The following is a 27,866-nucleotide window of genomic DNA, read 5'->3' on the forward strand; positions in this document are numbered from 1 at the left end:
AACAGAACTGGAAAACTGTCAACATATTTATTAAAGACGAGGGAAACTCACGACATTCCATCACTTGCAGACTCACATAATAATAAATAATACAATGCCGCAGGTATTCAAAGAAGTGATAGCGCGACCGTAATGCTTGCATTTTAACCGTTCTCTTACAGAAAAATCATTGTCCTTTACCAAGGAAGAACTATGCCATGCCTTTATTTAAAAATGGAGTTCAATTTCTCTCTTGCCGCTATCACCCTGTTCCCTAGTAGTTATGTATCAGTATTTTTTTTTTTGGAAAGTAGGTTTTAGTAGTAGTACATTTATAGTCATCTACTTACGAAATAATCACTATATCAGTTCCAATCAGGATTTATTTTTGGATACTCTACAACTCATCAGTCAAAATACTTTAAGCACTGAAGAAAAGACTAGTTACAAGTGTAACATTAGTAAGGCTTTCAACAAAAAGAATTAATTTTGAAATTAGAAAAAAAAATATGAGATCCAGTAGAATTTATTAAAAAGCTGCTTATACGTCAGATCTCATAATAGTTTTGCTTTGAACTAATTTATCATCTATATATCAATTGAACGCTGGTGCGCCCAAGGGTCCAATATATGACCCTTTGCTCTTTTTTCTGTGTATAAACGATACACGAGATGAAATGTCAGGTTTCGGACGACTCTTTGCTGACGATTCTTCAATAGGTCATAAAGCAAATAATGAATTTAACATGAAACACAGTGTACATAAAGATTAAGAATATTTAAAGGATTTGTTATCAACATGGTGCATGAAATTAAACCCATAAAAACCTGATTTGGTTATTTTTAGTTAAAAGAAATCACATAGCAATAGAAATGACATGCTGTCTTTAAACACTCATAGTTTTGGGGATTTTATACATCGCATCTACCCAAAAAAACTTGAGGTCAAGGACACTACATTCATTTTGAAGTCAACTTCACATCTTTACCCTACTTTGAGGTTGATGTACAAGGAAAACGTATGACCAAACTTTATAACAAAAGCGATGACTTCTCAGTCCGAATTGCCAATTTTCCTCTCATCTAAGGCAATATCCCTGCAACACCTGCATTTGGAGTTTTAATATCACGACTCTTACGGTATGCCAGAGCTTGCAGAAACTACGCCGACATTTTTACCGTGCTTGACTTCTAATAATTACGTTTCAAGAACAGGATTATGTAGCTTCTAGATTAAAATCATCACTATAAAAGTCGTCATAATGAATTTTTGAATCACTATGGTTTATCCATGAGAACCCATTTGTTCACCGTGTCATACTTTTCCTATTCTTCGCAGACTCCGAACGTGACATTTTACGAGCATTTTGGTGGGTGAAACATTTGTTCGTTTTTATTATGTCAAGATTTGGTCAAATAAAAAACAAGTTTTTTTAAACAAGAAAATTTCATGTGTTTTCATCTGTTAGCCTTTATCCTTATTCTCTCGTCATATTCGGTATCTTCCGCTAAACAAATAAAACAAACAAACATAAAGAAAAATACAAATTGAATACCAACGATATGGCGATTAATGTATGAAATGCAAGTGAAAATGACCTGAAACTTTATACAAAAATAAAGTCAATTCTTTGTTGATAAATAACAAACACTTGAATATTTACAGCCAGGCCTGAAGGGGTTGATACATACTGAATATTACATGTCAAAATCTTTATCACATATGATATCAACCCTAGACCTTTATCGCCCTTGGGGTAATATAGGAGTATCGGCTTGATAATGATTTTGACATGTCATGTTCATTACATCATATATTTTAACTATACTTCAAGTATGATCTGTGTAGGGGTACGATATAGGGTATGCAATATAGGTCCAGGTGTGTGATAAAGGGTATGATATATAGGTCTAGAGGTGTGATATCGGGTATTTATATAGGGTAAAATATATAGGGTTTAAACAAACACTTGTAATACATATACAAAAAAGAGCATAGTTTTATCAAAATATATGATATATGTTGGTATTTAGACGGTTCCATACGCGTCCTCTTGCAAACTGTTTTTATATGGTATGCCGTGTTATTTTTAGTTCAAATACACATCCATTAGCGTACAGCTTTTTATTGGCTATACCATGTCCCAATGAAATCAGTTGATGATTTTGTGTTCCATATATGAATGTAAATGCTGTCTCTTACATACTTAATGCAAAATAAGACGATTCTTTTGATTCAGTAAAATTAGTTTATTGCTAAGTTTACTGATTCGACATTCTGTATGTAAATCGTCTCTGTTTCATGTAATCACGTTTACGCCATGTTTTGGGATTTTGATGTATTTAAATCATCCCACTACTGACGCTGCGGTATTCTGTTTTCGCCGATATATAAGACAATTACTATGCCTTTTTTATACCATTTCATAACTCAGCGTCTTCATCTGAATAATACCGCTATAATTACAGCTATATCCTTGGTTCCCTTGATTATTCTTTCGTATTTCCCATGTAAAAATAAAAAAATGATATTTGTTCTCAAAACGTCGTTTTGTGGTCTTATCAATATCGGAAATAAAAAGTCGTCACATTCTGAGACGTGTATATGTATATATATCAAGAAGTCGGAAATACACTGTTTTGTATTTATAGATACAATACAATTAAAAATCACACAAATGAATGTATAAAGTCATATCTTTCCTCTCCTACCGGTTTCACTGCTTCTGCAGATAATCATGGTTAAAGACATTTTTAAGAGTTACTTGGCGACTTCGCGTTATAGGTGTAAAACCACTATTAAAAGTCCCATTACTTTCTATGTTGAATTAAGCAATTTTCAAGATCCCATTCTGTTTGTTAAAATGAACTTTAATAGGTTTTATCATAGAGGGACCCTTGAAAGACTCTCTCATAAAATTTGCAGCATACCTTTAATGGCTTCTAAGAAAGAACGGTGAAGTGAAAGTAGACAGGTACTAAAAATATTGCTTTCCTTTTGGAAATTTGACAAATCAATGGGCTTAAGATCCAGACTCTGACAAATTATTCTCTACATCAGAGTTCAAAAATTGTTGTATAATGTATGACATGATAAGCTTTCAGATGATACCAAGTTTGCATATACCGGCTAAATCACAAAAAAATATATAATGCATCCTAAGAACTACTTTGTTTTTTACGGACTACTTTCTGGTATGTGCAGGCCACTGGTTCCCCTTAATAGTGGTATTATACCTATAATTAAAGCGAAAGTGAAAGTGGCATTCACTATAAATAGTACAGCTATATATAACGTCTTGGTAAAAAATCTATCATTATTCATCTTTCTAGTATTTATTATACTTCTATATATTTTTACCAACTTATTTTCAAGTGTTAAAATGTCGATTTATACTTTTGAATAAAGCATGTTTCTTTATTAATACGTTCTTGTTCCGTAATTTCATTTGGAAATTTACGAGTTCGAGTCCCGCGGAGGGAACGACAAAAATTTGCTTCGCAAATTTGACAGTTCTAACATCGTTGGGAATTTTTCAGACCTTTCTATACGTTTACATATTTATATATATATATATACACATACAAAGGTCTGAAAAATTCTCCACGATGTTAGAACTGTCAAAAATGCTGACCCGGCCAGCGAAAGCTATATTTTATATAGCCTAGCTGGCCGAGTGGTCTAGGGCGTTGGACTTTGTGCAGGCGGTGTTGCCATAGATGTCACAGCGGTACGAGTTCGAGACCCGCGGAGGGAACGACCAAAAATTTGCATCGCAAATTTGACAGTTCTAACATCGTTGGGAATTTTTCAGACCTTTCTATACGTTTACATATTTTCCTTGTATCAATTTGATCCGATAGAGCAGTGTAGTGAATAGACTCTTCACATTCTGAGACGTTTGTATATATATATATATATATATATATAAGAAACTTAAAACGATGTGCTCTTTCATACAAGATGAATACATTTGTTATCTTATTAAATGCCTTTAACACACCTCAAATTATTATTTTAATTTACCTTAAGTCTGACAAAGAACACCGTTTTCGTCTGATTTATCCATGCAATGTACTCTCCCGTCACAAAGCTGCTCGTGCGTTATACACTGCGTACCATCTGCACACTTCAAAGAATCCGGACCACAGTCTATTGCTGAAAACCAATACAATACCATATTAAAAACTTATGACTTTAATTCATAACAAAGATACAGCGTTGGTAATCAAGCAGGATTTGTTATCTTTCCGGAATTTAAAAACACCCTTCCCTGTAAGTTAGGTACAACATTTTTTTAATCCACCATGACATGTTTTATACGACAAATATCGATGAAGGATTAGTATAAAATTACATCTAGGTTTTTATGCATTCTGTGTGAAAATCAAAAGTTTAATAGTTTTGACTTTAAACCTTAAATGGGGCAAAATTGTTGCTATTATTAACGGATTATATTCACTTGCAATATGGCGCGTGCCACCGGCGGGGCAGGTTATACTTACCCTTCCGAAGCACCTGATATCACTCCCGGTTTTTTTTTGTTGGAGTTCATATTGCTAGAACTTGATTTCTTGTGTGACGTCTTGTTTCCCTTATCTTCAGTTTTTATGTGCAATCTTTCTAATTTGGTTCGCTTCATTCTGTATATAGAGCGTCTCGACTTCATGTATTTATGTTTAGGCAATGTTTTGGGTTCGATGTATTTGTATCATCCCACTGCTGACGCTTAGGTATTTTGTTATTGTGAATATTTAAGACAAATGTATCAAATACACTGCCTTTTTTATACCTTTACAGAACTCCGGGTCTTCATCTGAATAATCTGCACAGTTTGATCTAGAATCACATGCCTCGAACTTGTCAAAACATTCAATGCCATCCCTGCATTTGATATGACTTCCTTTACACTGGTAATCTATAAAGATAATTTGTGATAGCCTCTTTACCGTAAATCTATGTCCTTTTTTAGCATTCTACCAAAAAGCTTTGTAATATTCACGTACATTACTTCTAATCTTGCATTTGTGCTTTTCTTATAAACATCGGAACATATATTGGACCATTTGGTAAACAACGTTCTTGGATAAGCAGTTCTATCATCGGTGAATCGTAAGTGTTTTAAATACTCGATATTAACAGATCTATCGTCTACTGTTAAGTATTTTGTGAATTGTATCGCTATTAACTTATTATTAATAACAAATTTATAAAAAAGTAACGTTTTTTCAACAGAAAAAGAAAAGAAAAGACATAAAGGATAATGTAGACCATACATACCTCGACAAAACTGTTCGCCAGCCATACTTCCATCTCTACAGGGATTCGACAACACATGTAAACAAATATTGTCTTCTTTTACACACTGCAGGCCATTCTTGCACTTCATATATCCTGGTGAACATTCTATCTCTGAAATTCCAAAAAAAAAAGAGAATATATACGAAGAGCAACATAGTTAAGCCGTAAATGACGCTCATTGAATACCTGACATCTACATCATCGGCAAAAAAATAAATTAAAAAGCATCAGCAGTGGGATAATTAAAATACGTCAAAATCCCTAAACATGGCCTAAACATGAAAACAAGCTATATACACAATGGAAGAACCAAATAGAATAGATTACTTATAAAGACTGAAGATAAGGAAACCAAGATGTCACACAAAAAAATTAAGCACTAGCAATATGAAATTCCACAAAGAAACAAGGAGTATCAAATATAAAATCAACAATAATTTTCATGTATTTCTTTAAAAAGATTATTTAACATGCTATTGTTATAAGAGAGGCAACAAAAAGAACTGACCACGAATTTCAGAAATTAATGAAAATTAAATAGATGTTAACGTAGTTTATACCTCTACACATTGCTTCATCTTCATCACTGTCATCAGTACACCTCTTATATCCGTTACACAACTCATACTCATCGATACACTGGAATCCATTCCTACACTTGATCATACCAGGCAGACAATCATAATCTAAAGAAAGTAAAATCAGCTTGAAAATTGTGAGCATAGCTCACTAAGGGGTGCCCTCTATCTTTGAAACAATATGGCCAAATATAAATAAAGTTGTCAAATAAGAAGTTGGTATCGGGTCAGTCTGATATCGCATCCTTCATGCAAATGGCATACTATCACAATTTTTCTCAAAATACCAAGTTGCTCTTTAAAAGTAATTGTAAAGAAAACTGTAACAAAAACTGAGTGGACGGCGGAACGGATGCACCATGTAAAGTGGTATATAACAAAACAATACTATTGGGAAAATGCACATGTAGAAAAAAAGTATTTAATAATTAAGTGGAAGGAGCGCCAACGACGTACTTTATATGTAGAATGTAACTAAGAATGTTTATAAAATATGTGAAGTGACGAAATTTGTAGACACAGAAGTAGACGATTGCGCTAGTGCGGAGGCTCTGTTTTGTCTTTTAATACGTCGATGGATACAATAGGTAGATAAAGTGTATTTTAATGGAACAATTTGAAGCTGCATACGGTGCTCCGTCCATCTTAGGCATAGCCTAAAACCATATCTATGTAATGACAGTACCCCGACAGTATTCTTCGCTGTTATCAGATTTATCTTCACAGCTGTTCATAGAAAGTCCAAATGTAGAACACATGTTATCGTCATTAATGCATTGCAATCCGTCTCTACATTTCACAAAGCCGTTTGGACAAGTTGTCGCTGAAAAGAAATGTAAGTTTCATTATGTCGTTTCATCGGTGTAAATCCAAAATGAGGGAAATTTCTCTGTTGGGTAACTTACTTGTTTGTTTGTTTTGGCGTACTTTAATCTGTTATTGTTACGTTAAAAACTGCATTTTATTACTTAGGGTTATATCCGACGAATCAATATCATTTAATTGAACTTTATGCTCCCAGTTTTTAGTGGAGTCCGAGTTGCTCATTTACTTTTGTTACTTTGTATGTATGATTTTAGTTACTTTATGTTCTTTGTTGTGTATGTCTGTTTTCCATGTCTGGTCTTTGTCCCTGGATTACATTCTTTTGATTACCGCTATAACCTTGGTTCCTTTGATTACTCTTTCTTAATATACGAGTTTTGCTTATTTTTTCCTGTCGAGGTGTCAGTTTAATAAATAAAATGAATACAAGATACTCCAATAAATATGGGAGATCAAGAAAACCAGAATTCGGATGACAAACAAAAAAGAACAAAATCAAATCAGAGAATAACAACTAGATAAGAAATATCCACATGCATAACAAAGAATATGAAATAATATGCAAATGGTAAAAAAAGCAAATAAGCAACCCGAATTCCGTTAAAAACTGGGAGGATTGACAGATAGGTAAGAGTACTCTAGAAAAACCCACCGATGGAACGTTACGTGCAGGATAGATTTAAAAGAAAAGAGAACTATCACACTGTGAACAAATTAGTTTTCATGTTGCAGATGGATACACCATAACGATCAACGAATTCATGATGACGACCATAAAACATTTGTAGTGATGACTATCATCTTGTAGCATTATAACCCTGTTCCAGACGCATAATTACTATAAATTATTACGGTAGAAAAGGTGTAGTTTCGGCGAGCTCCGGCACAAAGTGATGTGAAGTTTGTCACAAGGTTTCGTCACGAGCTTTTCCTTTCCATCGATCTCTAGGAGTAGGTCAAGTTATGAGGCTGCCTGTTGTGATTTTTTATCTCAAAGACTTTGGGGCAGATGCGATGTATAAAATCTCTGAATCAAGGATTGTTAAAGATGAAACGTCATTTATAAAGCGGAAACTGAGATTAAAGGATCCGTTTTAATGATGTTTCTTATTTTGGATAAGATCAACCATAAGGGTAGCCTCATTAGAATGAGGGAAGAAGTCAGCGAGTAGCGTAGTAACCAAATTGTACTCATTGGAATGCCTATCGTCTGTTAAAAAAACACGTCCGTCGCACTTGACAAATACGTTATCGATGACCAATTTTAGCATTTTGACAACAGGAAGTCGGAATTTCAAGTGAGTATGGGGTATAATAGTATGAAGGGTGGACGTATGATAGGTCTTGATGTTATTATATTCGAATAGTAATTTATAATGGAGATTTTCAAGAATATCTTTCGAACTTTTCAGGACTCGAATTAACATGATACCACTACGAAAGTGTCGTGGAAAGACTGGAGAACCCTCTTTGACAGCTGTAAATAATAAAGTTAAAAGTTTCGACAGAGGTTGAGCAGTACATTTTGCAGATCAAGCTATGAAGCATTGTTTGCATGGATAAGTGTGGAGTGTAAGGAAACCATTCCATGAAAGTAATATTACAATTATTTAAAAGATTTCAGGTTTTCAACTACTGAAAACCGTAAAAATTTCTCGGCAGTTTTATCGTCAATATTTACGCGGTATGACTTTTGATGCAAAACATCAACTGTAGTAGATATTTTGATACGATTAGAGGAACGATTGCGAATTTAAAGCTGCACGAAGTTGATTGACTGCAGAAAACCGCGAAAACACGGCAGCGCGAAAATTTCTCGATTGAGAATATATATTCTTGAGAGTGTGGTAGCAACATTAGTCGTATGACTGCTACTTATTTTTACATCCACTTCCGATGATAACCATTTGAAGAAATACGCATTGTAGACTATGTTTTTGAGGCTTATCCGTTGGTACGACAGTATCATGTCGAATAAACAGTGTTATGGCTTCACCTGGGTCGTGGAAAATTGATGCGCGTTTTCTTCATTGTCAAACTCAGTTTTTGTTTTTAAATGTTCTCATGGTGCAATTGACCACATCATCACATGTGACAAGTCTTATAATGGCAAGGCCTTGTTCCAAAATGTTATTTGTAAGATGTTAAATACGATATTTAAAAACTCCGTACGACTTCGGCAGGCTCTGGCATAACGTATGAGCTGTGACGATTTACTCCATACGTAAAGCTCGACTGAATATTGCCACCGACAAAGGGAAATTGACAACTTGAAATAAAAAGTCATCGCGTTTATCATAAAAAGAAATATTTTACCTTGACAAAGGGTGGTATTTTCATCTGAATTATCATTACAACTTGGATATCCATCACAAAGCCAGTATTTTGGAATACACTTAGACCCATCTGCACATTTAATAGCTCCACTTTTACATTCGTAATCTGGATATAAAAATACCTTTTGATAAATATATCGTAAATGCGTCTTAGTCGCGGATCTGAAAGTTGTCTTATTATAATTTTTTTCATAAAATTACTGTCTCTTTTTTGTATTCTAGAAACCTTTACCTTGATGTACGTACTTTTTGTGAAAAGAATTCACATGTTTATCTTAAACAAGACAAAAAAGCGTTGTTTCTTTACTAATCTATTTTAATATACCCGTGTTTTTTTACATATGTATAAATAATTTTACCTTTACACATTTCAATTAATTCGTCAGAACCATCGTTACAGTCAACTCTACCATCACAGAAATCATATGCAGAAATACACTGTAGACCATCAGCACATTTGTACTGATTCATAAGACACTTATAATCTTTGAATAATATAAAAAACACTGTAAAGTTCATATGCTCTCAATGTGAATGAAAAACAGTGATTAAAACTTATTTCAGATATTAAATAATTTTCTCTTTTCTTACTCAAATAACTTTAATAGCCATTTCTTTTTTAATACAAAGCTTATTCATTTTCTCTTTAAATTTCATGTAAAGATATTTTTGCACAGAGGTGTAAAAGGAAAGGACTCTTTTGTCACACTTTCTGTCTGCTTTTAATGTCCATTTGAATATCTTCAAAAGTTCAAACATTTATCGAATCAATATTGGCTTCTGCTGGATGTACTAAATAAAGCAACTCATGTATTGTTATACCAAACCCCTTTATTCTTTACAATTACCTCGACATAATGATTCCACTTCATCAGACCCGTCTTGGCAATGTTGGTTTCCATCACAAAGACCCCACTTCCAAATACACTTAAGACCATCAGCACATTTCTGATAAAAGCCATCACATTTATAAGCTACAAAAAGTTGATAGAAAAAGTAAAGATATGATGAAACGCAACAAATGCACCATCGTATGACCCCCATAAAATAGTAAATACTAACAGAGATCAACAAAAGGTCTTCAATAAATGTAAAACACCTTCAAGTAAGCTCTGAAAGCTGCAGACAAATCCACAAAATATACCGATGACACTCTTTCAAGATAACCTAAAAAAAAAAAGAAAAAACGACACGCAAACACATTTATGACCAACACTGACAATAGGGCGGAATCATTTAATTCTAACCAAGCATCATGCTTCAAGCGCAGCAGACAATTCGGAAATAGTGAACAAAGATCCGAAATCAACAAAATTAGATTTAGGCAACGGAAAACCACCAAAAACATGCTTCATTCATAAATTATTTGTTGAAAATTCTAAATTTTATCTTAAACTTTTAATTAGTTTTAGAGACATGTCAAATGCAAACTGATAGTTAAACATATGTTGATAAAAACAAAATTACAACAATGTATATAAATGTCATGATATTTGTTGAGCATATGTTTTATCTTTTATTTTTCATGCCTGTGTGGTACACATTTTTGCTGTCAATTTTACACCTTCCATATTTTTGGTTTTATGTTTGACCCTTTGGTTTTACGTTCAAAAACCGGAATTGTAACCAGATGGAAAGAATATCCTGCCATGAAACTATGAGGTTCATCTTATACTTTGATATTGTAACGGCCGACGTGATAAACAAATTTTTTGTAGAATTAAGAGCGTGTAAATAGTGATCCGATTTGTGAAACATCATGGCAACACCTGTTTTAACTTGATAGATTTCACTCATAAAGCTGAATACTTTTCCTAAGTCAGAATTTTGCTAAACCAAATGGTTTCAGAGATAAATGGAAAGAACTTCTGTCTGACCTCTACGTTTTTTTAGTATCGACAGCAATGTTTTAATGGATGAAAATCCCTATATTAGTTCAATACAGAATACATTAAGACACATTCATACCAAGTTCGGTTGAGGTCGTGTCAGAGGAGAAGATTTTTTATATTTTTTTTTATGACGACAACGACGACGGGCGCCAAGTGATGGCCATAGCTCGAAGGAACACGTAAGCTAATAAAACTTTTTATACCTCTGCAGACTTCTTCATCCTCATCGTAGCCGTCACTACACGATTGGTGTCCGTCGCAGAAAGAAAATGGATATAAGTAGTTTCCGTCGTCACATCTCATAACATGCGATTTGACGTCACCTTTGTTAAGAAAATGACAATTTTTGCAAAGCAAAACCTTGAAAACAGTTAAAACATCTAATTGGATTCATGATATGTTCGCCGTAAAGGAGGTGTATATTACTGAAATAAAGATCGATCATGAAGTAACTAAACTAACGCAGTGTTTTATGTACAAACATGTATTATGAAAGAACTAGTGTTCGTTGGGTACATATTTGCGTTGTTCCCAACGAAAAGGACATTTCCCATTCGTTTTCATAAACCACGAAAATTGGTACCGACGAATAAAAGTACCTTCACAGTATATCATTTATCCTAAATTTTATCTTTTTTATTTATCACATAGTTATCTTTAACTATATGGGCAATTGGTTTTAATACACGAAGATTTACAATGATTTCCAGTTTCTTACCCTGAAACTGCTATTTGTTACACGGATCTTCATTTTGTCTATTCCTTTTGACTACTGACTAGATTTTATCAGTTCTGTAATTTATTATTACCCTTCATTCACAGAATTCTTGAACTAATGAATGTTTAAAGTAATGTAATGAAAAGGTCGAAATGGTTATAAAAACAGATATATACTTATAATGTATTTCTAAAGGAATCAAGGGAACCAAGGTTGTAGAGTAATAATTCAAACCAATAGAACTACACATTTTAAATTTATTAATCTTTCTGTTGCAGCATTTTTACTTGGATTTTCATGAAAGAAGTCTTATATGTTATATCATAAAATGTCTGACAAGTGATATGCAATATTTCAAATTGCGAATAGATGTTCGAGGTCCTTGCTATGATTTAAATAAACACATCAACACATGTTTCTTGGTATAATTCTAAATTGAGATATGACATACTTTTTCCTCAAAGTTTCCTTTCTATTGTTTTTTTTCTTTGAGGTGTTTTTCATTCATTGAAGTACAAGACTTAACTTTTACTTAGACACTCGTCTTTCAGTCAATTGAAAGTCGAAAACACTGTGAATTACCTGATATTTTTATAACTATGGCAACCATCATAAAAAACTTGGATTTCTTCATCATTCAGATATCTAGTAAAATGAATGTAACTATTAATTAGTGTGTTTTACCATATAATCAAGCAAGCCTTGACGGAATTTACATAAACGTTTAACTATTGTAAACCGAATTCTGTATCACATTTTAAGTAGCAGTCTTAGTAAGAAACATGCAAAATCTGAAAAATGTGATACACCCCAAAAAAGGCAACATATTTTTATTTTTGTAATTAAGTTGTTTTATGGGTCTATATTTTGAAATGTGCAATTATTTATTCATATCTGCCTGCTTTTAGGAGATAATCAACATTGAAAATACAATAGATTCTATTGTATTTGTGTGTTATTTACAGAGTTATCTCCCTTAATTTTTAAACCACATGTAACTTTAAGTTTACTATGACATTTCAAACAAAATATCAAAAATAAAAATATGTAGGCTTTCCAACCATGAATCACATTTTGCATGATTCTTATGAGGAGTACTACTTAATCTGAAATATATCATTCAGTCGGTTAGAATTCAAACTATTCAAAATAGTGCATTTAGTGAAAACATGGGAAACGGAATATGCTTCTGTTTTCATGTTTTCTCTTGATAAGTACTAATAAGGGATCACAGTGTCTTTTTTCTAATTTATTGGTGTATTGGAGAGTTTTTGCAGGTGCACGTTCTGGTGAAAGATCGCTTGAATTACTGCATTAGTTTATTTTTTTCGGAGGCGCATTAGTTTAAAAAAAGTTATATATTTATATATAATATGCAATGAATACAATGAGGACAATGAAATACATATTTTTTCTATTTTCTGTCTGTTTGAAACGCTTCGGAAATAGTCCTAAAGATCAAAATACAAATATAGCATGACATTTCACAGAACAGAATAAAACAAAATCATTTAGGCTGAATGTACTGTGCTTGAAAAGGCAAGCCACTGTAGTCGCCAAGGAAACATAAGGTCCAATATCGCGGAACACGCTTCAGAGTCAGCCATACATTTTCAATGAAGATGTATCTGCTTTTTTATTAAAAAAAGTTTTTTTATTAAAAGTAAATAAATATGTTATGGGAGAATACACTGTGCAAGGAATCAATTCACTGCCTTTCAATCTAAAATTGGCGCCCACTCTCATGTCCAATTAACCGCAACAAGAGCGGTTAAACATGAAAAACAGCAGCATATGAATTGTGCTATTTTCCCACTAGATTGATGAAAAGAACATTGAACAATTTTGAAATGGAAATAAAAATATTACATTCCTGACGGATTACCAGAAGGATTAAATAAAATTTCGAGACAGAAAATATTACACTGAACTTCAGGGGAAGAACTATCACGAGTTACCCACGAACCGCCGACCTTCAAAGTACCACAGAAGATAATTGAAAAGAATGATCAGGACATATGTGATTTACAACAAAAATATTCGTGGCCATGAAAAGTGGAAATTCTTAAAGAAAGTTAAAAAACATGATCTAGCTAAAATGCATTATATTCCTCCATTACACAAGAGTTCTAGCACAACGACAATAAGAATCGATTAGGATCGCAGTAGCCAGGCAAATATTTTTTCGAGTTAAAATGATGGACTTTTGAAAATGTCCCCAAAATTAAACGATTTGACAATATAATAATGAAATTCCGCGGGTCAACAAAGTCATAACAAAAGACATTTTTTTCGGAGCTATCAGCCATACTTAAGCATGTAGAAACGGCAAAGATTAGGGATTGAGATTCATATGTTCACAATTAACATTTTATTCAGTTTGAAAACAGAAGAGGAGACAAACGTACTTTGCAGAAGTGTGACACATTATGGTAGTAGCATAAATCAAACACAAATCATGTTCATTAGACATCGATGAAATACGACTTCTTGCAATTAGGGAGAACATTCAAGGTAACAAACAAAACACAAAAGTTCGAAGAATTTTATGAAACTGCAAAACTATTATAAACTTGAAACCGAAACTTCCGGGAACGTTTGAAGAAAAAGTAACTAAAGTGGTATGTGCACTACATTACACTAGGACAACTAAGCTCACTGACATACAGCGCAAAAATATTCATGCAGGAAAAATTGAAAAGTGGACTAGATTCGGATGAACAATTTCCTCTTAAATAAGTATCCGATATTTAGTATGTCACCACAAAAAATATATCGCAATATTACTTCAACAAAGTTAGTGTGGCAAACGAAGACGTTGTACTACTTGTGTTTTCATCGACACAAGTCAAAACGGTTTCTAGTGCTTAAATATCAGTCTTTGAAAGGATTAAGCAGTGCGTGAAACATGGTATGAAAAACCCACCATTTTGAAAGTTCAAATTCACTATTTTCACCATTAGAATCAAGGAAAAAACAAGATTTTCCATATCACTATGGTAAATTTCATTGAAATGCACTGAAAAAAAAACATGACAAAACTCTGTCAAAAGCTCATTTTTCTAACGTTCCATTGAAAATTTTATGAGCATATCAAGTGATTTAGAGACAGAATAATGGTCTTTTTAAATAGAGAAAGCATTCTTTAGTGACATTACAGTCAGATCGATGGGTTTTTAACATGCATGTTTAAGTTTTTTTCCTGTCTTCCTTGATTCTTACAAAAACTTTCACTTAACTGCAGAACAGAAAGTAAATTCGTCTTGGCTTAATTAGAGTAACACCGGTAAAAATGTCTCCCTTTCCCGCAATAAGAGTAAATTACACTCCATAATAGACTGTAGATCAGCTAAACAATTAATCAATGAAAAAACAAAGAATACAGATGAGGAAACCTGTGTTAATAGTTGTAAATTTTTTTTTAAATCCATGTCAAGAAAAACTTTAAATATTTATACTCACAGTGATCGATAAAACTATATGTACACTGAATATTCTACTTGTCTATAAAAATGAACGGTTCAGAAGACTTTAAATTGTGTTTCCAATTATTATATCGTAAATGGATAATGACCATAATGATAAACAATGACTGTCACTATTAAAGTTCATTAAATACCTCTTAACGGGTCCTTTTATGATGATTTTAAACAGTACATGGTTGAAATGTTAAATTGCTCACAATTAATTTGGACTATAGCATTTGGAAAAGTTTATACGTGTCAAAATTTTGAATATAATAAGCTTGATTTCATTTCAGAAGTAACACGCTTTCTGTTTGGTTAAGAAATCTTGTCTATCATTTCAAAGAACAACTTTTGCTATGTGATTGAGACCTTCTTTAACTATTTAGTGGTTAAATTGTATTACTGAAATCATATAATAAGGAATGAATTTATATTTTTCTGCCTATTTGAAAAAAAGCCCAAATAACGGTAGTGTACACATAGAAATAACTCGCCAATTTAGTATGCAACACTTGATCAAGGTTATTTTTGACTGGACAGAAAAAAAATATAGCAGTAATTCCTTAAATGGAACGGACAACAAAAAGCAAGAAGATGTCGTGAAGTTTTCATATTCCAAGTGGACGATTGACAAACGCAGTTGGTTTTGCGGGTGAAAAAGGGTCATCTCAATAATGAGAATGCTAAAATATATGAATTGACTTTCGAAGTTGCGGTGGATATTAAAATAAATCTGAACGTATAAAGATGATATAGAAGCTAATGAAAAGTACATTGATTTAATTGTTTATGGTGATTTTTATCAAATAGGAGGTATAGTGTGTCTACATGTCTGGCGAAATCTCTGCTGCCTAGGTAATGCCTGTTATGATAACAGCGTGGAATACTGTCGAATGAAGAGATGTACTGATGATAATAATGGAAACGTAGCAATGTGTACAGGTGTAAACAACATTAGCTTATTTCATATAAGTTCTGAAATCCATGGTAAATTGTTTTGACGCCTTATAACATTGAAACATATATTACATCAACGTTATTGCTGATTCTACACCGTTATAGATAACGAATCTCTCCGTAAGGTCCTTTCAAAAGGTCCCAAGAACCGAGAACCACGCTCCACAAATTGTAATTATAACTTCAAAATTCTTATGGATGCCAAGAAGGACTATGCGAGAAAATGAATAAAACGAGAACAGGAAGAAACTGATTCACTGTCAGAGTGGATAAAGGCTGTGAGCTCTTTAATTTGGAAATGTATGAAAGTTTTAAATACGTCAATGAGTTTCAATGCTGCATCAGTTTTCTCAGACCCCGGTGTAGCCAAAACATTGTTTACCATATATGACAAATATTTTGTCGTAACAGCAGACAAGACCCTCAACGGATTATATCCAATGTTTATTATTAGAGGTGGACGTAGAAAATAAGAGCAGTAATAAGACCTATACTACTACCACACTCTCCAAAGAAGAGATAGTGGAAAACCATATATCTGTGTTATCCTCTTTTTGTCCCTATACCAAGGACGATGCTTGTAACCTAGCGTATATGTACTGGATCCCAAACTCCACAAGAATCCATACAAACAACGTTACTTAGCTGGATCAGCAAAATGTACCATCCAATCTCTTTCAAAACTTAAAACTTCAATACTCACAACTGTCAAGGAGGATACCCAGTCCTACCACGAAACTTGTTACGTCCGTAATGGTATTAATTCAATGTAAATCCCAAAAAATTCGAAAGACTTTCTGGAAACTCTCGATTCAAGACTATTATCAGAATACAATAGCATGAAAAACTAGGACTTTTCAATTCTCTGTACTTCTATTCGCCATACTCAGTAAAAATCCCGATTCAAAAAGGTTATACATCGTTGTTACATACTTGATTGGTCAAAGTGTTTTCAATGAATTAATTGCGTTATCAATGAATTAGCTTCGGTATCCTATAGTTAGCATCTGCTAACCCATAGATAACGGAAAATTCGTAAATTAATTCACATATAACGGTGTTTTAAATGAATAAACTAGAAATAATTATCAATCGCAAACGGTATTGGTAATTAATTTTCCGTTATCTATGGGATAGCGATCGTTATCTTTGGGTTAGCAGGTTGCAAATCCATAGATAGAGGAATTTAATTATGTCTCACAGGTGATATTGAGAGTTACAGTTAGTTGACCCATAGATAACGGTCGTTTAACCCTTAGATAACAGTGTTATCCCATAGATATTGGGGTTTTGGTTAATTTCGCCTGTCATAAATATACATAGTACTTGTTAGCGGTTCATCATACTTTGTTAAAAAACGATTCTAAATCATCTTTGAAAGATGTTTTCTAAATTCCGGAATATTTTATCGTCAACATATATGTCCAGTGTGGTAGGCGCGTTTTTCAACAAACGGTCGGCATTCCAAAGCGGACAATTGTACTCCTCTACTCGCTGACCTATTCCTTCAATCTTATGAGGCTGACTTTATAGCTGACCTGATTCAAAGGAAGGGCCAGCGTTTAGCCAGGTTTTTGATCTCATTTTCCGCTATAAAGATGACGTATTATTGTTAAGCAATCCTAGTTTCGGTGATTTTGTACATCACATTTATCCTAAAGAACAAGAGATAAAGGATACTACAGACACTGTCAAGTCAGCCTCACATATCGAACGTATACCTAGATATCGATGAAAAAGGAAAATTATTGACTAAACTTTACGACAAACTTTATGTTTTCATTCCGTATTGTCAACTTTCCTTTCATCTGTGGCAATATCCCTTCAGCACCTGCGTATGGAGTTTTCGTATCACAACCCAGAGATTGCCGTCACAACGCTAGACTTAGGTTTCTGGGACAGGGTTATGTTGCTACGAGTAGTGAGGAAATCACTACAGAAGTTTTATGGTTATCATCATGAACTCGTGGATCGTTACGTTATATCCATCTGCACCATGAGAACCGATTTGCTCAACTTATCATATTTTTCCTTTCCCCTTTCAGTTAGACAAAGATGTGTACTATCACCTTTCCTTTTTAGCTCACCAGGCCGAAGGCCATGTGAGCTACTGCCACCACTTTGCGTCCGTCGTCGTCTGTCGTCAATGGGAATCATGAAAAGCATGCAAACCGTTACTAAAAATAGAACATAGGTCAGACAGCAGTTTTTCGCATATAGGTTACAGACCACCAATTCAACCAATGAGCATTTGGAACGTACGCAAAAATAGTCCTACGCAGAAATTACCCCTGTTCCTCTTAGTGCTGTGAAAAAAGTTCTCATCTTATTTTAAAAATTTAAAGAGTTTCTGAAAGGAAAAACATTTCTGTACATTTTATAGGTGCATTTTGCTTCTTGTGATGTGAAGCCTAATCTCCATAATGATTTTTAAATATACCCCTATCTTGTGAAAACACTGGGATTTCCCATGCTATTTATAGACCCTTCACTTCCGGTGACCAGTACTGCACTGCAAGTCTGCTAACCCCACATGCCATTCTGAGGATTGTGAGCTGACATATGTAGAATCATGCTGATATATAGTCATCTGCAGGTTAAAGTTAAGGTAAAGTCCAGAGAAGCCATTGAATATTGTGAAATTAGCATAGAAGCCTATGGGAAGTGGAATTAGTGGTTTTTAGCCTATATCTCTAAAACCGTTAGGTTTAGATAAATTCTGGCCCAGGTAAAAATGTTCAGCATGATGAGATCTACTTGTGGTCAAATATTCGTTTTAATCCGTTAAGCCATTTTGGAATTATGACCTTTTTTATGTTTTTTTGCTATTTTTCATGTTGTTTCTTTCAAAAATCTTCTCCTCTGAAACTACTTGACCAATGGAAACCAAACTTGGTACAAATGTTATTGGGGTATCCTCCATAGAACTGATGTGGGGATTTTTGATCCGTCGAAAAACATGGCCGCTGTTACTAAAAATAGAACATAGTGGCCAGACAGTGGGTTTTTGCATATATCTCCAAAACCGTTAAGTTCAGATAAATTCTGGCACAGGTAAAAGTGTTCAGCATGATGAGATCTATCATTGGTCAAATTTCGGTTTTAATACGTTGAGCCATGTTTGAGTTATTGCCCTTTTTCAACGATTTTTGCTATTTTTAATGTTATTCTTCTCCTCTGACATTATTTGTTCAATTGGAAACAGACTTGGTATGAATGTTCATTGATGTATTCTGCATAGAACAAATGTAGGGATTTTTGATCCGTCGAAAGACATGGCCACTGTTACTAAAAAAGGAACATAGGGGTCAGACAGTAGTTTTACGCATATATCTCCAAAACCGTTAGTTTAGCCAAATTCTTTCAATATCTGAAATGATCCTTATTATTAGGACTACAAAAATCTTCGGGGAACAAAGTTGTCAGACGACTCCTTGTAAGAGTTATTGCCCTTGCTCTTTATTTTTTTTTTAGTTTTCAGTCAATATCTTGAAAACTATAATAGATCAAAAGAAACTTTTAATTGTTGAAATGATTCTTATGATAAGTCCTACCAAAGACTTCTGGAGTCAAACTTGTTGTACAACTTCATGTTAAATTTATTGCCTTTGAAAGGCAAAATTCAACCAGGTGAGCAATCCAGGCTCCTGTGATCCTCTTGTTATACTTACCATCGACTGGATCACGAAACAGCCACTGAACAAACACAAACTGGTATCCAGTGGACACTCTGGAAGAAATTAGATGATCTCGAATTTGTCGACAACCTGGCATTACTTTCCCCACTCACAACATCAGATGCAGACCAAAACCAACAAAGTAGCAGACATTTCATCAAAGTTTGGATTAAACATCAACAGAAAGAAGACCAAGCTCCTCCGAACAAACATAACAAATGAAGACGCCATCAGAATACACGGAGAGCCAATAGAAGATGTAAAGTCCATTACCTACCTTGGTAGCATAGTCGATGACCATGGTGGTACAGATGCGAATGTAAAAGCAAGAATAGGCAAAGCAAGGGCAGACTTTATCAAACTGCGAAACATGTGGAACACATAAGATATCGGGTAGAGGACAAAGATTAAGCTCTTCAACAGCAATGTCAAGGCGGTTTTGTTGAATGGGGCAGAAACATGGCGAATAACAGTTAGAACATTGGCGAAGATTCAGACATTTATTAACACCTGTCTAAGACGTATCATCCATTTACACTGACCAGAAACTATCAGCAACTCAGACCTGTGGGAGACGACAAATCAGCTACCTGCAGACCAAGAATTTATGCAGAGACGCTGGAGATGGATAAGTCACAAACTACGGAAACCACCAACCGGTGTAACAAGGCAAGCCCTGACCTGGAATCCCCAAGGAAAACGAAAAAGGTGTAGACCCAGGAACACCTGGAAAAGGGACTTAGAGGCAGATATGAAAGAGATGGGGAAGAACTGGACAGAAATAGAAAGAGCAGCCCTGAACAGCGATGGCTAGAGAAGACTTGTTGGTGGCATATGCCCCCGTATTGGTAACAGACGAAAGTAAGTAAAGTATGAAATAACATTAATTGATTGATTGATTGGTTGTTTTTATGTCCACCATTTTATCAAGATTTACGAAGTATGACACATAAACCAATTTAACTATAACATATATACACCACTCAAGAAAAAACAAAAACAACTCTAAAAAGAGTGAATTGTGGGCAGAATAAAATCAAGTACCTAAAGACCAAAATCAAATTTGTTATGAAGTACGACAACATGGAAATCATTGTACATTTTAAACAAATGATAATCTATACAGTACATCATTTTCTTCCATGTATCTGAATTAAGTTCGTTAACAAAGTCGGTAACGCCAACAAAGATAGTGATAAGAAGGTCATCTTCGTTTTATTCGTTTCTTTTATTGACAAGTTTTTCACAATGAAGAATTAAATGGTCCAGAATATTTCATGGTACGATCACGGATTTCTGCTTGGTTTTATGTAGGGTTTCTCAGGTTCTACTATATAGATAGGCCACTGCAGATAACTTTAAGACAATTTGTGGAAATAAAGCTAAATTCAGATACGTAAACAAGCAAATCCAATTTTTCCTGTAAAAAGTATATATTATTCGAAACCTTACATTGTGGAGATCCATGAAAAAAATACATACTATTTTTTATTTTGTCATGAAAATCTGTAGTCATGGTAACCTAATTAATATATATATATATATATATATATATATATATATCAGTTTTTATAACAAATTTGGGGTGCTTTCCCTAAATTAATTGTAAAATAAACAGGTTTTCTAAAATATCAGATACTTTAAAACTGCCAGAAAAAATTATCGGGCATGGTATTATTGTAAAAAAAACAAATAAAAAGTGTAGCTTTTTCTGCTCATTTGTTCATGATTTTAATTCTTGAAGTTCATGCAAAATTTAGCATTTATGAAAAGCAGGCAGTTGGTGCAGGGAAGAGAACCCAATCCGGTGAGGACCTGAATATTTCCGGATTGCTTAAAGCATGCATTTCCACCTCTTTACTTTCACAAGTATTACATCTATTTATGTACAAATGCTCTACTATCAACAGTTAATAAGTTTCACCTTTTATTTTTAAGTTTTACAAAATTAGACCGGGTCAGTTTTGTGTACGGAACATTGTCCGAATTTCCTCTGACCCTGCAACCCTCCTCTTTTTTTATTTGGATATTGATATGTCGGGTTGGGGTCAGAACGATGTGCCATACAAAAAGTTGGAGATTTAGCGATACCGCGGAGTACCGCCCTTCAACCGCTTGTAACGACTTTCAAGTTGAAATTGTGCATGTCACACCTTCCAAGTTCGATTCCGGAATCATTTTCCTGTATGCTGATACCAAATTTGCTACAAAAATTACATTTATTATTGAAGTTTCGCTAATTTTCCACGAGAGACCCTGTTTTGTTGACATTTTGAACCGTAATAGAGAGTAGGCGGAGCTTGTTACTTTTGGAACGGAAGGGTAGCAAACACGTAATTTTTCAGCGGAATTTTGAAATATTCTGTTAGATTCCGGTTTTAAAAATCGTTTCTGCTCCGTTCGATTCCAAAGGTAAACAAGCTCCGCCTACTATTCATAGTACGATTACATGTTGCTGCCAGTTCTCATTTAAGGTTACATAGTAAGATCACGTGTTGCCGCTTGATTTTATATAAGGCTTCATAGTATGATCACGGATTGCTGCTTGTTTTTATTTAGGGTTTCATAGTATGATCACGGGTTGCTACTTGTTTTTATCTAGGGTCTAATAGTCATAGTACAATCACGGGTTGCTACTAGTTCTAAATATATCTAGTTATGAAATAACATACACTTTCTTAAAAACATGTCCAAATCGATTTATCATTACACCAGAACACAGACTGGCATCATTCTGATAAAATTGTATTATCAAATTTACTATGCGCATTAATCCTGCATATTTGTTTTTTTTTATTGTATTTATAAAAGAACCTGAGAATAAGCGACAGTTCAAAATATGTACATTAGGATATAAATAAATAATGATGATTATTGCCATTTGAACACTAACAGTGGCTTAGAGAAATTTACGCAATCAATAACTCAACGTGATAAAAAGAAAAATGTATTTCAAAGAATGAAGGTAACAAATGATGAAAAAAATGACGAAATGAAATGAAATAAAAAAAGAATTCTTTATCGAAACCACTATTAAGAAAAAACCAAAATTACAGACGAATTAAAAATTAATTATATGAAAAGAAAAGCCATCGCATTTTTTGAAACGTACATTTTAACATTTTATTCGTACATTAGTTATTTTTGTCTAATTAAATAACACTAACAATAAAGTTGAAAACGATAGCACTTTCCGTGTATCCGTTACACCCTTCATTTCATAGCACTTTCCGTATATCCGTTACATCCTTTATTTCGTGCATTATGAAGCTAGAACATCGTTGCTTCTAGGAGATAATTCGAATGTCTTTCTGGATATAAACCACTAAAATCCCCCCAAAAAATCTTTCGCAACACAGTGTTAGCCAATCATTTGCACGATATGAGTGACGTTGACAATCAGCTGACTGTTCGTATACTTGGTTTAATTTTCGTTTTCGTGCTAACATATATACTCAATACTGATAGACCCGGTTTGCCCTCATATGTGTAATACATGACGGACTGAGGTGTTTTTACGTCCTTGGCTACGGTTTGTGGTCTTTCACGGACGGTGTAAAGCATCAAAGCGTTTACATAGTCCCCGGGCATAGTCAAACCCGTGAATGTGGGTCATTGTGTATTCGGGGAAATGAGTTGTCATGTGACCCCTCTTTTCTGGAACTCAACCTTATTCAAATATCTTTATTTGCCCCTGGGTACACTTTGTAAGTGATAAAAGACAAGGCATCACATGATATGAGCAGATTGTTATTCAGCTAAAACAACATCAACATCTACGAAACAGAAGAATTGTGCATTTAGTTTATGCAAGGATGGACCAGTTTATCGCCCGTGTAAAAATACACAAGGATCAGGTTAGTAATGCTTTACACTCCGTACTTAGTTCTTGACCATGTGGCTATGCCAAATATGTTTCCTTGTAAGTGTAAGTTATGATAAACAGACTATGCAAGGCTTCAATAATTTCACACATTTAAACCGAAATTGTATGGCACTTATCGGCCACAAATTGAATAGTAATTGGTTGATTAACTATGTTAATCGAATACCGTACTTATCGGCCCTAGATGATTTGATCGATGATTTCGAACAAGTGATCGATAGATTGTTATCGGTTAACAAAGTTTCTAGCTTTTATAACAGTCATGAACAATTAAAAAATATACTTCTTGTCCATATTATTTAAATGCAATGAACTCACCAAACAAACAGCTAACAGTAACGCATGCTATGGTATATGTAATGGTTTAGGAAGATGTTAATGACTGTTTGTTAAATTCATCCAACAATGCCCTAATTATGAGAAGGTGATTAACGCGATTTATGTCACTACCTACCTTTTGATCTCACAAGAACGTTTTGTATAAGACGCAAAAGAACAGTCATATGCATTTAGCTTAAATTTGTCTTACAAATTACATATTTTACAGTCCTTGTTTTTCGGAATTCCACTACGAATACTTTCTCCTCTACCAATGGTGGGTACTCGACTGAAATATCCCTTGTTCTTTTCAATAATACACGTAATGTGAATTGGTTCTGTGTAGAATACCTCAATTCTGAAGCCCGAACTCGAGTAAACGTTCACTTCGTAAAAGTCCTCGCTTATTTCATTTAAATAGATAAAAGGATTTTCCAAAATGTTCAATTGTAGAAGGCGTTCTTTACAGAAATCATCAGTGGGTGACCTCTTTGGGGTCAATACCACTGTTACATAATGTACGTTGTAATGACAGTAGAAATCGGCAAAGTAAAGGTTAAGATTTGGAGTAAATAAAACATTGGCTTCAATGTGCAGACGAACAGGTCCATATAAAGAATTGGGAAATGGTTTCATGGTATGAAACTCCACTGCTGTGCTGAAAAACAACCCATCTATTCGGCCGTTGATAACAGAACAAGGGTCACCATTGTGGTCTTTCTTGTACGGCTTCATTACTCCGCCATGGTACTCGTTTATGGAAGCAAAATACATGTCCGATTTATTCCTGTACAGATATTCAATTGCACAAAATGTACCATTCAAATTCTCCATGAAGTTCGTTGTCTTTTTCATGAGCTTCTTGTACTCGACATGAGTAAAACCTGTAATATGAATTAAGTGTGTAATAAATGTTGCTTTGTGGTAATGATCCACTGTCTTGTTCATAGGGATATTTTATTTCTAAACTTTCATTTTTTTTCTCAAAATATGTTGTCAATATGACAAAAACTTGACTTTATACTTTAATACAACAAACAACTGACAAGTTCAAGCTTTTGAACAGGGTTGTTGTACAAGTAGACTGGCCATGCTTACCCTACCGGTGCACCTGGTCCATGCTCTCAGTTTTTAGTGACCGAGTTTATCATCTATTTTTGTTGTTTTGTACGCATTATTTTTTGTTATTTTATGTTCTTTGTTGTGTGTGTGTGTGTTTTCTACGTCTTGTATTTGTCCCTGGATTATATTAATTATATTTCCTTTAGAATCGTGGATCCCTTGATTGCTCCTTAATCAGAATGAAAAATTAAATCAGAATCATCATTCCTGAAGTATTTCATAACATTGGACCTGAAACAGGCCTAATCGTCACTACCCTTTTCATTTGAAGTCAAAGCTATAATTTTGTTTTGCAATTGTAAGACATTGAATATCTTTCAAATACATGTACTTTTAAGACAACATCAAACATGTTCATAGCATTTTTGTGCAGTTGCTAGACCTTGAACATGTATAACATTCCTTGACAATTAATAGTATATCACAACTGTTCGTAGCATAGTAAACAAATAAGATTCTTTCATACGTAGTCCAGCATATAGCATAAACTAGTGATTCTTATAAAGAATGGCACTTTTGGCAGTGCAGCATAACCACCCTCTTACATTAAAGGGATGGTTAAGGTCTTATTAAACTAGCTTAACCCCATCACAGGTTTTATGCGCAGTTAGAAGATGTTGGTCAGTAATGCGTCTTTGTATCATTATATTACTTTTTAGCATAATTATGAGGAATTGCCATCGTTCTGTTACCATGACTTTTGTTTCTTTTGTTGTCTGAGCCATTCATATACATGTATATGTCCCGTGCAGGTCCGGGTGTCAAAAGCATTGGCCTGCAGCAGCGCTAAGCTTGTCGTAAGAGGCGACTAAATAGTGCTCAGAACCTTAGCCGGAGGCTAGGGCGCTCTTTTCACAGAGCAACTGGGTTGTCTGTCCCAGGTGGTGGAATGGGGTACCCCTGGCATAGTATATGCTGGGGTTGTCAGGCTATAATACGGAAAACCTGATCACAAACCATAGTGATGCTCCGTGTTGGGAAAGACGCCACGTTCCTCGCACGTTAATGAACCTTGCTGTGGTATTCGATAGGAGTCGGAACCTCTGCGCTCCGCCTCAAGAGGCTGAATTGCCCGACCCTACCCACTTCCCCGGTTTCCAGTGGCAATCAATTTTTTTATCCCATTATCCTTGTGCCCCATCCCATTTTTCATTTTATCATTATTTCATGTTCATTTTATCATCCATTTCATGGTCATCGCCTGAATATAGCTGAAATATTGCTGCTCGGGCGATAAACACCAACAATCAATCAATCAACCTTTCATATATAGCTTGCAATTGCTTAAAGTTGTGTTTATACTTGTTGAAAACCTGAGGATGATGTCTAAAGATATTTGCTCCTTTGAAATTTAAGTTGTACGCTGGTGCATTTTTTTTTTTTTTTTTTTCGCGTTTCACCAAATCCGTTCCTTTTCCACTTTAACTGTTTAAAACATACTTTATTTCTTCATTGCATTCCCAGAACTTTTCATGCACACCCAAACTATCCAAACCGTACTTTTACTGCCAATAGTCTATAAATTAATAATACCTAGCATACCTTAACCGTTCATAGCATAGGCTTGATCATGATTGTACATATTACATGTAAGTGATAATTAACTGTCCATAGCATATGACTGATCATGATTGTTCATGTTATACGATAATTAACTGTTCATAGCACACCTCAACTGCTCAATATAACGAGAATAGGTATGGTGAATATGTCAAAGAGACAACAACCCCATCGGGATGAAAATGTCAGCCTAAGGCCACCTATTGGTCTTCATTGAGCGATGATAAAACCGAAACCCTCACACCCCAGGGCAGGCTGCAACTGGCCCCAAAACATCTTTATACACAGGTAAAGCAAAAAAGTTGCTCCTATATACTCCAGTAACATAAAAATAAACTTAAGATGAAAAAGTAACAAGAAATACAGAGGCCAGAAATTGCTGACTTGGGACAGGCGCAAAAATGCGGTGGGGTTTAAGTACTTTGGCGCGATCACACCCGCTTTAAACTTTTAAACAATTAAACACACCTAAAATCAGTTAAAGAAAGGATTGAGCCCCTTGTTACATCGATAATATAGAAACTGAATACAATTACACAAACTAAGGACTACTGGCAGTTAACCGACTTGACAGCTCCATAATTATTTTATCTATTCGCAGCAAATCACATTTGTCCGAGGGCGAAGATGCCGACATTAACATGATATTGATTTACCAATTTATATTTCTGTCCTGTTAATTTTCACTTGGAAAATTGTTTTGATTGGGACAAATATACAACCTAAATTTTGTCTTTCCATACTTTAGTTAGACTAATGTATGGCATTCTTACTTGAAAAATAAAGCTTTTTAATATGGACAAGTACTCCTCCTTATTATTTTTATCATCGCTTTTTGTTTTACCATTAAATTTAGATCGATGTGCGGCTCTTGAAGACTTGAATATTTGCCATATTAGTAGTTTCTTATAGACAAAAATGGCTTAGATTTTACATTATTCAGACGTAAACTTACATGATTTAAAAGTTGTTATTTTTGAATTCATTTCATTTCCTACTATTTCCAACGAATCGTTTTCGTACAAGACGAACCCAGAAACTACTTTTAATCTATATAATGTAGCAGGTGTCAGATCAAACGGTAATGTGTAGTCGAGTTTTCTTGAGGTCACGATAAAGAAAGAAATGGTGGCATCCTGCAGAAAAATAATCCAAATTTTGTTAACTTCTGACGTTTGTTTCCCTCTCAGCGTGTAAGTTGATAATGGTGTGTGGTCTATTTCAATCTCCCATTTATCCTGAAAAATTC

The 27,866-nt window shown here is 34.3% G+C and overlaps 2 protein-coding genes across 4 annotated transcripts in view; both read right to left on the minus strand.

The window, feature by feature from the left end:
• On the minus strand, positions 1-24,200 carry LOC148614554 (uncharacterized). 3 transcript variants are annotated; one of them, XM_088588718.1, is made up of 12 exons: positions 24,072-24,200; positions 12,213-12,275; positions 11,116-11,235; positions 9,869-9,994; positions 9,380-9,505; positions 9,001-9,126; positions 6,545-6,682; positions 5,842-5,967; positions 5,261-5,392; positions 4,773-4,898; positions 4,007-4,138; positions 1-1,487 (listed from the first exon to the last, which is right to left on the minus strand). In XM_088588718.1, exons 2-11 carry the CDS (start codon positions 12,265-12,267, stop codon positions 4,008-4,010), a joined length of 1,206 nt encoding a protein of 401 aa, XP_088444844.1. In that variant the 5' UTR covers positions 12,268-12,275; positions 24,072-24,200; the 3' UTR covers positions 1-1,487; position 4,007. The 3 variants fall into 3 exon arrangements, with proteins under 3 accessions (XP_088444844.1, XP_088444841.1, XP_088444842.1); XM_088588715.1 differs by lacking the exon at positions 24,072-24,200 and adding an exon at positions 15,093-18,242; XM_088588716.1 differs by lacking the exons at positions 1-1,487; positions 24,072-24,200 and adding exons at positions 1,561-3,216; positions 15,093-18,243.
• LOC148614555 (phytanoyl-CoA hydroxylase interacting protein-like) overlaps positions 24,112-27,866 on the minus strand; it is a 17,459-nt gene continuing 13,704 nt past the window's right edge. The window contains exons 3-4 of the mRNA XM_088588714.1: positions 27,573-27,855; positions 24,112-24,819 (exon numbers count right to left, since the gene is read on the minus strand). Coding sequence (XP_088444840.1) covers positions 24,143-24,819; positions 27,573-27,855 — 960 coding nt within the window. The 3' untranslated portion in view covers positions 24,112-24,142. The remainder of the gene's footprint in view (positions 24,820-27,572; positions 27,856-27,866) is intronic.

This window comes from Perna viridis, chromosome 6 (assembly GCF_037379345.1).
Source record: "Perna viridis isolate PV_CMFRI_1.1 ecotype Kerala chromosome 6, ASM3737934v1, whole genome shotgun sequence".
Taxonomy (NCBI): domain Eukaryota; kingdom Metazoa; phylum Mollusca; class Bivalvia; order Mytilida; family Mytilidae; genus Perna; species Perna viridis.